Consider the following 13,570-nt stretch of genomic DNA (forward strand, 5'->3'; position numbering starts at 1 on the left):
AAAGCTTACAGGAAACTAATATTTATAAAACAGTGTTACACTGACACTTCGTTAACACAATCTTGCTGACAGTCCTTCCAAATGGATTCTCACATATCATCACAAAAATAAGAAACTTTCAAAACATTGCCCAAACTTACGATTTACTCCCCCGCACTCAGTGTTGGAGGTACATAAGATATGAATCTGTAAGAGACACCACAAAGTTCCTCTGTGACACACAATTTCACATTTCTCATCTGCTGTGTTGTGGGCTGCATCTGCTGTTTATACCTTCTCAGGAGAACCTGCATGGGAGTTTCATACTTCATCGTCATGGTCCACCCGCCAATGTGGCCCAATTCAGACTTGGTGACGTAAGAGGGGCTGCTTAAGCTGAAAGATCCACTGAGAGAGTTACTCTTACTCAGGAGTTGAGATGGGTGGGCGCTTAACTCCATTTCTAGACGCCACATTCAGATTATTAAAATCAGCGTTGTTCAGTCCATGACTCTGAGTTGCCCAGATCAGCTGTTGATCAGTCTAGGAATGATTCCAGGCCTGAAAATAATGAGTGACAGTAATCCAGCTTAGAGGTGACAAATGCATGGGTACATTTTCTTGAATCATTTTGTGACAAAATGGGCCTTATTTTGCAATATTACAGTGGTGCGGTAAGGCAGTAGCTCAGTGGGTACAGCTTCCGCCTCGGAACTGGAGGGTCGCCGGTTCAAGTCCCTGTCGAGGTGCCCCTGAGCAAGGCACCGAACCCTCAATTGCTCCCCCCTCTGTAATGGGGGTGATGTCATATAAGTCGCTTTGGATAAAAGTATCTGCTAAAATGACCGTAATGTAATGTAATGGTGCTGGAGACCAGGGTCATGTCATCTACGGTGGCTATGTCATCACATAATGTGTTTCTAAGGTGTTTTGGACGAGGCACAATATCTTGTGTGAGTTAAGTAGGAGAAAATTGCAGGTCATCCAGATCTTTTTACCCTTAAAAAAATTTCTGGAGTTTTTGATGCAAATTTTGAATGTCTTTTTTATCGAATAAAAAGAGTCGTCTGTGACTTTATTGGCCATATGGATCACTATTCTGCATGTGAAACAGCTGTGTAAAGGTTTACGTGGCCATGGCATCACAAGGGCTACTTCCTATTGGTGCTGAAGTTTGAAGATGTATGACACTTTTAGAACTCATATCTGTTTTTATTTGCAGGAACTTTATTTTAGCATATCTCCAATCATATGAATTGTTGACAGAATGATCAAATTCAATTCAATTCCACTTTATTTATGTAGCGCCAAATCACAACAAACGTTATCTCCAGCACTTAACATACAGAGCTAATTATTTCTACACTACACTTAGGTAGGAGCTCTGTGACCCATCAACATTTTACAACAGTAGAAGTATGTGTTTCGTATTTTGGACATTTGCATTCCAAACATTAGAGGACTCAGAAAAGGTTGAATCATTCCAAAATATAGAGACAGGGCAACTTGCAGCTCACTGGGTACACTGCTCATGTCAAATCTGGTCCGTAATATTTCAAAGAAACAACCAAAAGAAAAGTTGAAGAGTGAAACAAGTTGAGGTACGCAGGTATTGAAAGCTTTTTGTCTGGTTGCGTTTGAACTGGCAAAACAAATTTTCAGGATTTTAATGTAAGAAAAAGTGATTGGAAGTAGAGGGACTAAGATGGAGATTAAACTGGAAAAAATTCCATATATATTAGTAACTTTGTTTTCAGCGCAAGCCAGCTTCACAATTAAGTAGTTACTGCAGTATATACTGTTCATGATGTTTCCACACAATAGCAAATTCACGCTTAGGGATAAGGTGATCATGGTCTTAACAAAACAATACAACCATGAAAGAATAATAAAGGCACCCAGCTTGATTGGTGTCATGCTTGTGTTATATTGTAGAGGACAACAGATAGCAAGGTATCTGTCATAAGACATGATGGCTAAAGTACAAAATTCTGTATTTGCATAAGAATACAAATTGAAAATCTGCAGGAAACAAAGTGGAGCAGAAACAGTGTGAATATCAGAGAGGACCTGAATCAGCAGAAATGGAAACAAACCTGTGCTACCATACAGCTCATTTACAAACAGGCTGCACAGAAACAGGTACATGGGTTCATGTAAGCTTCTGTTCATACAGATTACAACAATGAGTGATGTGTTTGCAACAATAATTAAGATGTATAGAAACACAATTAATATAACATAGAAGTATTTCAAAGTTCCTACATTCAGATAAGCTCCAAGTATGAAATGAGTTGTAGTTGAATTCACCATCATTCCTGTTTTAGGTCACAAAACAACAACCTCAGTGTGCAAATGATGAAACTGTTTTCCCCTCACAGTCTCATATGACTCATTGTTAGATTTTTTTGCGAAGCAGCTTTGTTAGAATACAAAACTTCAAACTTTGATACAACAGCACTATTGACATTCAATACCATTTGTGATCAGGGGGGTTGGGGTGTGGGTTAGAATATTGAGGATCTTTTATATTCCTAAAAACAGGTAAAAAATAATTATATGACAAATGATATCACTTTTAGAATACGCTTCAGAAAACACTAACAATAGATATATTTTCATAATATAGACAATTACTCTTATTGAGGTAAACCATAAGCCTGTAAGACTGTTATATTCTAATGTCAGTACATGCAAACATAACAAGTAAAATAGTGCAATCTGTTTTAAAGACTACAATTATAGATCCTGTAAGAAGTAAATAGCACAAACTGGAAAGCTCATTTCATTTGTATGCTGTAGAATTGATGGTGAGGATCATGAAATTTGTATCATTTTTAAATTTCAGTATTGGTACTTTTCACAACCCTAATTCAAAGACAACATTTTACAAAGCTTACAGGAAACTAATATTTATAAAACAGTGTTACACTGACACTTCGTTAACACAATCTTGCTGACAGTCCTTCCAAATGGATTCTCACATATCATCACAAAAATAAGAAACTTTCAAAACATTGCCCAAACTTACGATTTACTCCCCCGCACTCAGTGTTGGAGGTACATAAGATATGAATCTGTAAGAGACACCACAAAGTTCCTCTGTGACACACAATTTCACATTTCTCATCTGCTGTGTTGTGGGCTGCATCTGCTGTTTATACCTTCTCAGGAGAACCTGCATGGGAGTTTCATACTTCATCGTCATGGTCCACCCGCCAATGTGGCCCAATTCAGACTTGGTGACGTAAGAGGGGCTGCTTAAGCTGAAAGATCCACTGAGAGAGTTACTCTTACTCAGGAGTTGAGATGGGTGGGCGCTTAACTCCATTTCTAGACGCCACATTCAGATTATTAAAATCAGCGTTGTTCAGTCCATGACTCTGAGTTGCCCAGATCAGCTGTTGATCAGTCTAGGAATGATTCCAGGCCTGAAAATAATGAGTGACAGTAATCCAGCTTAGAGGTGACAAATGCATGGGTACATTTTCTTGAATCATTTTGTGACAAAATGGGCCTTATTTTGCAATATTACAGTGGTGCGGTAAGGCAGTAGCTCAGTGGGTACAGCTTCCGCCTCGGAACTGGAGGGTCGCCGGTTCAAGTCCCTGCCGAGGTGCCCCTGAGCAAGGCACCGAACCCTCAATTGCTCCCCCCTCTGTAATGGGGGTGATGTCATATAAGTCGCTTTGGATAAAAGTATCTGCTAAAATGACCGTAATGTAATGTAATGGTGCTGGAGACCAGGGTCATGTCATCTACGGTGGCTATGTCATCACATAATGTGTTTCTAAGGTGTTTTGGACGAGGCACAATATCTTGTGTGAGTTAAGTAGGAGAAAATTGCAGGTCATCCAGGTCTTTTTACCCTTAAAAAAATTTCTGGAGTTTTTGATGCAAATTTTGAATGTCTTTTTTATCGAATAAAAAGAGTCGTCTGTGACTTTATTGGCCATATGGATCACTATTCTGCATGTGAAACAGCTGTGTAAAGGTTTACGTGGCCATGGCATCACAAGGGCTACTTCCTATTGGTGCTGAAGTTTGAAGATGTATGACACTTTTAGAACTCATATCTGTTTTTATTTGCAGGAACTTTATTTTAGCATATCTCCAATCATATGAATTGTTGACAGAATGATCAAATTCAATTCAATTCCACTTTATTTATGTAGCGCCAAATCACAACAAACGTTATCTCCAGCACTTAACATACAGAGCTAATTATTTCTACACTACACTTAGGTAGGAGCTCTGTGACCCATCAACATTTTACAACAGTAGAAGTATGTGTTTCGTATTTTGGACATTTGCATTCCAAACATTAGAGGACTCAGAAAAGGTTGAATCATTCCAAAATATAGAGACAGGGCAACTTGCAGCTCACTGGGTACACTGCTCATGTCAAATCTGGTCCGTAATATTTCAAAGAAACAACCAAAAGAAAAGTTGAAGAGTGAAACAAGTTGAGGTACGCAGGTATTGAAAGCTTTTTGTCTGGTTGCGTTTGAACTGGCAAAACAAATTTTCAGGATTTTAATGTAAGAAAAAGTGATTGGAAGTAGAGGGACTAAGATGGAGATTAAACTGGAAAAAATTCCATATATATTAGTAACTTTGTTTTCAGCGCAAGCCAGCTTCACAATTAAGTAGTTACTGCAGTATATACTGTTCATGATGTTTCCACACAATAGCAAATTCACGCTTAGGGATAAGGTGATCATGGTCTTAACAAAACAATACAACCATGAAAGAATAATAAAGGCACCCAGCTTGATTGGTGTCATGCTTGTGTTATATTGTAGAGGACAACAGATAGCAAGGTATCTGTCATAAGACATGATGGCTAAAGTACAAAATTCTGTATTTGCATAAGAATACAAATTGAAAATCTGCAGGAAACAAAGTGGAGCAGAAACAGTGTGAATATCAGAGAGGACCTGAATCAGCAGAAATGGAAACAAACCTGTGCTACCATACAGCTCATTTACAAACAGGCTGCACAGAAACAGGTACATGGGTTCATGTAAGCTTCTGTTCATACAGATTACAACAATGAGTGATGTGTTTGCAACAATAATTAAGATGTATAGAAACACAATTAATATAACATAGAAGTATTTCAAAGTTCCTACATTCAGATAAGCTCCAAGTATGAAATGAGTTGTAGTTGAATTCACCATCATTCCTGTTTTAGGTCACAAAACAAAAACCTCAGTGTGCAAATGATGAAACTGTTTTCCCCTCACAGTCTCATATGACTCATTGTTAGATTTTTTTGCGAAGCAGCTTTGTTAGAATACAAAACTTCAAACTTTGATACAACAGCACTATTGACATTCAATACCATTTGTGATCAGGGGGGTTGGGGTGTGGGTTAGAATATTGAGGATCTTTTATATTCCTAAAAACAGGTAAAAAATAATTATATGACAAATGATATCACTTTTAGAATACGCTTCAGAAAACACTAACAATAGATATATTTTCATAATATAGACAATTACTCTTATTGAGGTAAACCATAAGCCTGTAAGACTGTTATATTCTAATGTCAGTACATGCAAACATAACAAGTAAAATAGTGCAATCTGTTTTAAAGACTACAATTATAGATCCTGTAAGAAGTAAATAGCACAAACTGGAAAGCTCATTTCATTTGTATGCTGTAGAATTGATGGTGAGGATCATGAAATTTGTATCATTTTTAAATTTCAGTATTGGTACTTTTCACAACCCTAATTCAAAGACAACATTTTACAAAGCTTACAGGAAACTAATATTTATAAAACAGTGTTACACTGACACTTCGTTAACACAATCTTGCTGACAGTCCTTCCAAATGGATTCTCACATATCATCACAAAAATAAGAAACTTTCAAAACATTGCCCAAACTTACGATTTACTCCCCCGCACTCAGTGTTGGAGGTACATAAGATATGAATCTGTAAGAGACACCACAAAGTTCCTCTGTGACACACAATTTCACATTTCTCATCTGCTGTGTTGTGGGCTGCATCTGCTGTTTATACCTTCTCAGGAGAACCTGCATGGGAGTTTCATACTTCATCGTCATGGTCCACCCGCCAATGTGGCCCAATTCAGACTTGGTGACGTAAGAGGGGCTGCTTAAGCTGAAAGATCCACTGAGAGAGTTACTCTTACTCAGGAGTTGAGATGGGTGGGCGCTTAACTCCATTTCTAGACGCCACATTCAGATTATTAAAATCAGCGTTGTTCAGTCCATGACTCTGAGTTGCCCAGATCAGCTGTTGATCAGTCTAGGAATGATTCCAGGCCTGAAAATAATGAGTGACAGTAATCCAGCTTAGAGGTGACAAATGCATGGGTACATTTTCTTGAATCATTTTGTGACAAAATGGGCCTTATTTTGCAATATTACAGTGGTGCGGTAAGGCAGTAGCTCAGTGGGTACAGCTTCCGCCTCGGAACTGGAGGGTCGCCGGTTCAAGTCCCTGCCGAGGTGCCCCTGAGCAAGGCACCGAACCCTCAATTGCTCCCCCCTCTGTAATGGGGGTGATGTCATATAAGTCGCTTTGGATAAAAGTATCTGCTAAAATGACCGTAATGTAATGTAATGGTGCTGGAGACCAGGGTCATGTCATCTACGGTGGCTATGTCATCACATAATGTGTTTCTAAGGTGTTTTGGACGAGGCACAATATCTTGTGTGAGTTAAGTAGGAGAAAATTGCAGGTCATCCAGGTCTTTTTACCCTTAAAAAAATTCCTGGAGTTTTTGATGCAAATTTTGAATGTCTTTTTTATCGAATAAAAAGAGTCGTCTGTGACTTTATTGGCCATGTGGATCACTATTCTGCATGTGAAACAGCTGTGTAAAGGTTTACGTGGCCATGGCATCACAAGGGCTACTTCCTATTGGTGCTGAAGTTTGAAGATGGATGACACTTTTAGAACTCATATCTGTTTTTATTTGCAGGAACTTTATTTTAGCATATCTCCAATCATATGAATTGTTGACAGAATGATCAAATTCAATTCAATTCCACTTTATTCATTTAGCGCCAAATCACAACAAACGTTATCTCCAGCACTTAACATACAGAGCAAATTATTTCTACACTACACTTAGGTAGGAGCTCTGTGACCCATCAACATTTTACAACAGTAGAAGTATGTGTTTCGTATTTTGGACATTTGCATTCCAAACATTAGAGGACTCAGAAAAGGTTGAATCATTCCAAAATATAGAGACAGGGCAACTTGCAGCTCACTGGGTACACTGCTCATGTCAAATCTGGTCCGTAATATTTCAAAGAAACAACCAAAAGAAAAGTTGAAGAGTGAAACAAGTTGAGGTACGCAGGTATTGAAAGCTTTTTGTCTGGTTGCTTTTGAACTGGCAAAACTAATTTTCAGAATTTTAATGTAAGAAAAAGTGATTGGAAGTAGAGGGACTAAGATGGAGATTAAAGTGGAAAAAATTCCATATATATTATTAACTTTGTTTTCAGTGCAAGCCAGCTTCACAATTAAGTAGTTACTGCAGTATATACTGTTCATGATGTTTCCACACAATAGCAAATTCACGCTTAGGGATAAGGTGATCATGGTCTTAACAAAACAATACAACCATGTAAGAATAATAAAGGCACCCACCTTGTTTGGTGTCATGCTTGTGTTATATTGTAGAGGACAACAGATAGCAAGGTATCTGTCATAAGACATGATGGCTAAAGTACAAAATTCTGAATTTGCATAAGAATACAAATTGAAAATCTGCAGGAAACAAAGTGGAGCAGAAACAGTGTGAATATCAGAGAGGACCTGAATCAGCAGAAATGGAAACAAACCTGTGCTACCATACAGCTCATTTACAAACAGGCTGCACAGAAACAGGTACATGGGTTCATGTAAGCTTCTGTTCATACAGATTACAACAATGAGTGATGTGTTGGCAACAATAATTAAGATGTATAGAAACACAATTAATATAACATAGAAGTATTTCAAAGTTCCTACATTCAGATAAGCTCCAAGTATGAAATGAGTTGTAGTTGAATTCACCATCATTCCTGTTTTAGGTCACAAAACAACAACCTCAGTGTGCAAATGATGAAACTGTTTTCCCCTCACAGTCTCATATGACTCATTGTTAGATTTTTTTGCGAAGCAGCTTTGTTAGAATACAAAACTTCAAACTTTGATACAACAGCACTATTGACATTCAATACCATTTGTGATCAGGGGGGTTGGGGTGTGGGTTAGAATATTGAGGATCTTTTATATTCCTAAAAACAGGTAAAAAATAATTATATGACAAATGATATCACTTTTAGAATACGCTTCAGAAAACACTAACAATAGATATATTTTCATAATATAGACAATTACTCTTATTGAGGTAAACCATAAGCCTGTAAGACTGTTATATTCTAATGTCAGTACATGCAAACATAACAAGTAAAATAGTGCAATCTGTTTTAAAGACTACAATTATAGATCCTGTAAGAAGTAAACAGCACAAACTGGAAAGCTCATTTCATTTGTATGCTGTAGAATTGATGGTGAGGAACATGAAATTGGTATCATTTTTAAATTTCAGTATTGGTACTTTTCACAACCCTAATTCAAGGACAACATTTTACAAAGCTTACAGGAAACTACTGTGTCTGTGACACACAATTTCACATTTCTCAGCTGTGTTGTGGGCTGCGTCTGCTGTTTATACCTTCTCAGGAGAACCTGCATGGGAGTTTCATACTTCATCGTCATGGTCCACCCGCCAATGTGGCCCAATTCAGACTTGGTGACGTAAGAGGGGCTGCTTAAGATCCATTGAGAAGCTTACTCAGGGTTGAGATGGGCGGGCACTTAGCTCCATTTTTAGATGTCACATTCAGATTATTAAAATCAGCTGCGTTCAGTCCATGACTCTGAGTTGCCCAGATCAGCTGTGAAGCGTTCTAGGAATGATTATAGGCCTGATAATAATTCAGCTCAATTCAACTTTATGTGTATAACGCCAAATAACAACAAACGTTATCTCAAGGCACTTTGCATACAGAGCACAATGAGTGTGGTTCCCAAAGTAGGGGGGGCGCAATTTTACGGCGTTTAGGACCAAGCACAATTTCTTGCCTGAGTGAAGTAGGAGGAAACTGCAAGTCATTCAGGTCCTTCTGCCCTTAAAACATGCTTGGAGTTTGTTTTACTGTGAGTGTGTGAGTGAATAATACTGTATGACTTAAGGAAGTAGATATAAATTGAATAGTATTGGTCCAAGCAGTGAACCTTGAGGAACCCCATGTCTTACTTTTGTGTGCATGGAGGATTTATCATTAACATGTACATATGATAACGATCGGATAAAAAGGACTTGAAACCAGTTTAATGTAGCTCCTCTAATGCCAATCAGACGTTTTTGTCTCTGTGATAGAATGTGGTGGCCAATGGTATCAAATGCAGCACTTTGATCTAACAGGACTAGCACAGGGAGTAGTCCTTCGTCTGATGCAATTAAGAGGTCATTTGCGACTATCACGGTTTCACTTTCCACATGGTGGGCTCTAAATCCAGACTGAAAAACCTTGAATGAACAATTGCCATATAGAAAAGTCACACAACTGATTGGTGGCTGCTTTCTTGAGGATCTTGGAGAGAAAGGAAAGATTAGATATAGGCCTGTAGTTGACCAAAACGTCTCAATTAGTAGAGTAGGTTTTTTTTGGGACTGTGGCACATAGCTGTTTCTAGAGAAAGATTTAGTATATCTAGTTTATAAGTTCTAATTGAGGGAAAGACTTCCTCAAGCAGCCTAGTTGGGATTGTGTCCAGGAGACAGGTTGATGATTTGGATAATGATATAGAAGAAATCATCAACAAAGTCATTACTACTAAAAGCTAAAGGACAACATGGGTCAATAGAGTTATATGGAGGCCGTCTTATATGTTTTGCCAGATTGAGCATGATTCTTCCTCTTTGGTCCAACGTCATATTTCCACAATGTTTGCTTTAGTTCGCAGGTTTGAGTGTTATACGATGGGGCTGACCTCTTTTGTTTTATTATATATATATATATATATATATATATATATATCTTTGTTAAAGGGGCGATGGAGTCGAGAGTGATTCACAGTGACCCTGCAGCACTATCAACAAGATTATCAAATTGGGAGGGACTAAAATCAGACTCAGGGTCATCTATGTACAGTATGCTATTGAATTCAGTGCTGATGGGACTGCTTCCTTAAATGTAGCTACTGCTCGATCAGGCAGACATCTAGTGAAAGCATTTTTGTCTAATGGCGTGTAGTCCAGTAATAGGAATTCTAAAGTTATTAAGTAACGATCTGATAAAATAGCGTTTTCTGGAAAACTATTAAATGCTCTTTGTCGATGCCATAAGACAGAACAAGGTGGAGGAGGTGTTGGCAGTGAGTGGGTTTAGCTGCCCTCTGAGAGAGCCTAATAATGAGATAAAAGCAGTACTAAGGCTATCTTTACTGACATCTACATAAATATTAAAGTCAACTTCTATAATTATTTTATCTGTACTAAGGACTAAGTTTGATTAAAAAAAACTCAATCAAACGGAGCATGCCCTGTTCTTAACTTTAATCTAGTATCTTTACTTTCATCTAGTATCTTTATTTTAATCTAGTAAAGCAAAGGGATATGTCTTCCCCCACTTTGTGTCCATTATGAAGTTGTGTTGTATCAGAGTGGTCTGATGGGAGGTCATTATGATTATGATCCTCAGCCCTCTGTGGACCAGTTAAACAAGTGCTGAACTTTGCTCAATTAGATTGGTCTCACTGGTTAACAGCCCTGGCTTTAAATTGCTTCAGAGGGAATTAGAGGACACAATGGCTAATGCCGCAGTGTCTCATGGACAGACAAACATGTTTATGTTCTAAAATGACCTTGGACCGAGTGGATACTCTTAATGAGCCTCCCTTGACACCTGAGGACAACACTGTTTCCATGGGCCTGCAAAGCTTAAATCGTTGCAAGTTTGAATTTGTTCAATATTTTTTTTACTGGAAAGAAATGTAGCAAAGCTGATTCAGAATATATACACCAAACACCAGGCATGGGTGGCTATTTTAGCTGTGGATGCTTAGGGCTGGGATTGAGAACCTTTAGGTTTTTGGACATATATGGTATATACTGGGCATTTACACCCACAGATTCAAAAACACAACACTCACCTAACTGCCACAGCCACAGCCTGCCAGCTTTCTCTCTCTTTCACACCAGTGTAGGTAGGGCATAAAAATAATAAGTCTGGAAATACTAAATGACTCCCAGACTGTAGGCATTGACTCTTTGTCCTTAATTTTCCGTACCTGAGCAAATGTACTTGGCTGGGTTTGTACTCTTCCATGTAACAAATCCACATGAGGTCTATTTTGGTGTCTGTGCTGTGAAACAGGCCTGAGGATGTAGTGACTCTGCACATGCACATGGAATTGTGTTTCTCGGGGACTGTGGTGAATATCAGTGAGATAAATAACCTCAAAAGGGATCAAAATGGTTTTAAAGATATACACAATTTAATCATAATAATTAAGGAAAATAAATATATCGATATAGATGCACCAGGCAGGAGGGGGGCTCTTTGCTTTAGCTCTAGTCAAGTGTTTATACTTTCACAAATGATGGTTGAATTAAAGAAAAAAACATTCAAACGTGATTTTTAGAATAAAGTTGTTACATTTTGAGGGGAAAAATATAAATAAATAAATAAAAGTCAGCTAATGCAGGGAAAATTTTAATGTGACAAGAATAAACTTCATCCAGCAGGGGGCGCTACTGTAACACACACCCCCCCCGCCCCCCACCCCCCCCCCCCCCCCCCCCACCCCCCACACACACACACACACACACACACACACACACACACACACAGCAAGTTCAGTTCATTAGATTCCAGCCACCAGCCTGACACATATACATGAAATTATTAAGAGAATGTGGACTTCATTTGTATTGCTACCTTTCTGTCTTTCTTTCTCGCTCGCTTTCTTGCCTTCTTGCTTTCTTTCTGTTACAAAAAGGACACACCGCTTTTATTCTGAAAGATTCAGACAGGAAGTTAAAATATCATTGTTGCTGGAAAAAGAGAGAGAGAGGAGAGAGAGAGAGAGAGAGAGACTGTAGGTTTAGAGAAGTTGCTCAGATGGTTTATAAACTTTCTTGGTCTATCATGAGGTGAGTGAAGCTTTGAAGCTAATGACTAAATCTGTATGGTATTTCTATAATGTTTCTGTACCTCTGTAGCTGGAATGTTTCTCTAATATTCCTCTATTGATTCTGAAATATTTCCACTGTCTTTCTATAATATCCCTGATGTGTTTCTGTTATAGTCCGCTAGTGTTTCAATGATGTAATGGTAGAATACAAAAACTTGTTTGTCCTGATATCTTTCTGTGTCTGTGCCCTCAAACATTCATTTCAATAATATTCCTCCAGGTTCTCTTTAGTGTTTCTGAGGAGTAGAACTTCCTCTGTGGTACTGATACGTTTACCTGAATAAAGGATTGGAGTTCTTCCTCACTCTTCCTGTTTCCTGTGCAGCCTGGTTCTGTTGTCCTTGGTGGTTTGGTCAGTGGTGGACGCCCAGCAGGTCTCTGTGACGGACATGTACGGCAGCCTGCAGTCGCCAAAGTTCCCTGATCCGTACCCCAGAGAGACGGAGCTTCGCTGGAACCTTAGCGTTCCTGACGGGTTCCGGATCAAACTCTACTTCAGCCACTTTGACCTGGAGCCGTCCTACCTCTGTGAGTACGACAGCGTCAAGGTAAGACAGCAAGGCATCGTGGGTAGGTGCATGTCCAGTAGTGACTATTTCAAACTTAAACCTGTCTCTACAAACTGCATGTATGTGTGTGCATGCAGTTTGATACTCAAGGCCTCAGATCTGAACATTCTGCATCCATCCAACCACACTCATCAAGTCTTTGAGAATATCAGAACTTCCTGCTTTGGCAAAATAAATACATAAGGAGAAGGAGAAGAATTATATTTCATGGGAAACGTAATGCAGAATGTATTTTGAATGTATATGGATGTCATTTGTTGGAGACAGAGTTGAAAAGTAACTATTCCAACATAAAAGTCAGTGTCAGTGTCACTTTAAACACACTAACAAATCCAGTACACACTGAAGAGATTCTACTGCTGTTGAATGACTAAACATTCTCTCACACACACACACACACACACACACTCACACACGGGTAAGCATTCATATTCAAATGATGCAGTCAGGCACCACAGCAATACGCTGCAGCAACTGCAACATACAAAAGACCAGATCTTCCCACAGTGCACTGCTCTCTGTGTGTGTGTGTGTTGTGTTGTGTCCCTACATTTAATGACACAAAGACATGACTTGGTGATTTCATTTCATCATTTCTCCTCCTGACCCCAACACTACAAACACGTCCACTTGGCAACTACCTGGAAACACCTTCACAACCACCTAGTAACACCCTAGCAACCATTTATTAGCAACAAGTTAGTGACATTTGTTTAAACACTAACATGTAAATCTCCTACAAAGAACAATTTATCACCAATAAGAAATTCTTCTGCTAAAA

General features: G+C 38.7%; 4 protein-coding genes across 8 annotated transcripts in view; 1 reads left to right on the forward strand and 3 right to left on the reverse strand.

Moving 5' to 3' along the window:
- Positions 1–1,316: 1,316 nt before the first annotated feature.
- LOC142991836 (olfactory receptor 11A1-like) lies at positions 1,317–2,295 on the reverse strand. The gene has a single exon (XM_076141999.1). It carries the CDS (start codon positions 2,293–2,295, stop codon positions 1,351–1,353), a length of 945 nt encoding a protein of 314 aa, XP_075998114.1. The 3' UTR covers positions 1,317–1,350.
- A 1,891-nt stretch (positions 2,296–4,186) lies between these two features.
- Positions 4,187–5,165, reverse strand: LOC142991831 (olfactory receptor 11A1-like). Its single transcript, XM_076141989.1, has one exon. The coding sequence runs from the start codon at positions 5,163–5,165 to the stop codon at positions 4,221–4,223; it is 945 nt and encodes a 314-aa protein (XP_075998104.1). The 3' UTR covers positions 4,187–4,220.
- Positions 5,166–7,090: 1,925 nt separating this feature from the next.
- On the reverse strand, positions 7,091–8,035 carry LOC142992441 (olfactory receptor 11A1-like). The gene has a single exon (XM_076142878.1). It carries the CDS (start codon positions 8,033–8,035, stop codon positions 7,091–7,093), a length of 945 nt encoding a protein of 314 aa, XP_075998993.1.
- Positions 8,036–12,066: 4,031 nt separating this feature from the next.
- masp1 (MBL associated serine protease 1) overlaps positions 12,067–13,570 on the forward strand; it is an 8,765-nt gene continuing 7,261 nt past the window's right edge. For all 5 annotated transcript variants that reach the window (XM_076168694.1, XM_076168837.1, XM_076168765.1 and 2 more), the window contains exons 1-2: positions 12,067–12,179; positions 12,546–12,768. In XM_076168694.1, the coding sequence (XP_076024809.1) occupies positions 12,148–12,179; positions 12,546–12,768 (255 nt within the window). In that variant the 5' untranslated portion in view covers positions 12,067–12,147. The remainder of the gene's footprint in view (positions 12,180–12,545; positions 12,769–13,570) is intronic.

This window comes from Genypterus blacodes, unplaced genomic scaffold (assembly GCF_046128005.1).
Source record: "Genypterus blacodes isolate CSIRO-AG114 ecotype Tasmania unplaced genomic scaffold, CSIRO-AGI_Gbla_v1 ptg000003l_1, whole genome shotgun sequence".
In the NCBI taxonomy this organism is placed as follows: Eukaryota; Metazoa; Chordata; class Actinopteri; order Ophidiiformes; family Ophidiidae; genus Genypterus; species Genypterus blacodes.

Bases quoted from the DNA above. Each gene is read 5' to 3' on its own strand.
- LOC142991831 (XM_076141989.1), bottom strand. From the start codon at position 5,165: ATGATGGTGAATTCAACTACAACTCATTTCATACTTGGAGCTTATCTG.
- LOC142991836 (XM_076141999.1), bottom strand. From the start codon at position 2,295: ATGATGGTGAATTCAACTACAACTCATTTCATACTTGGAGCTTATCTG.
- LOC142992441 (XM_076142878.1), bottom strand. From the start codon at position 8,035: ATGATGGTGAATTCAACTACAACTCATTTCATACTTGGAGCTTATCTG.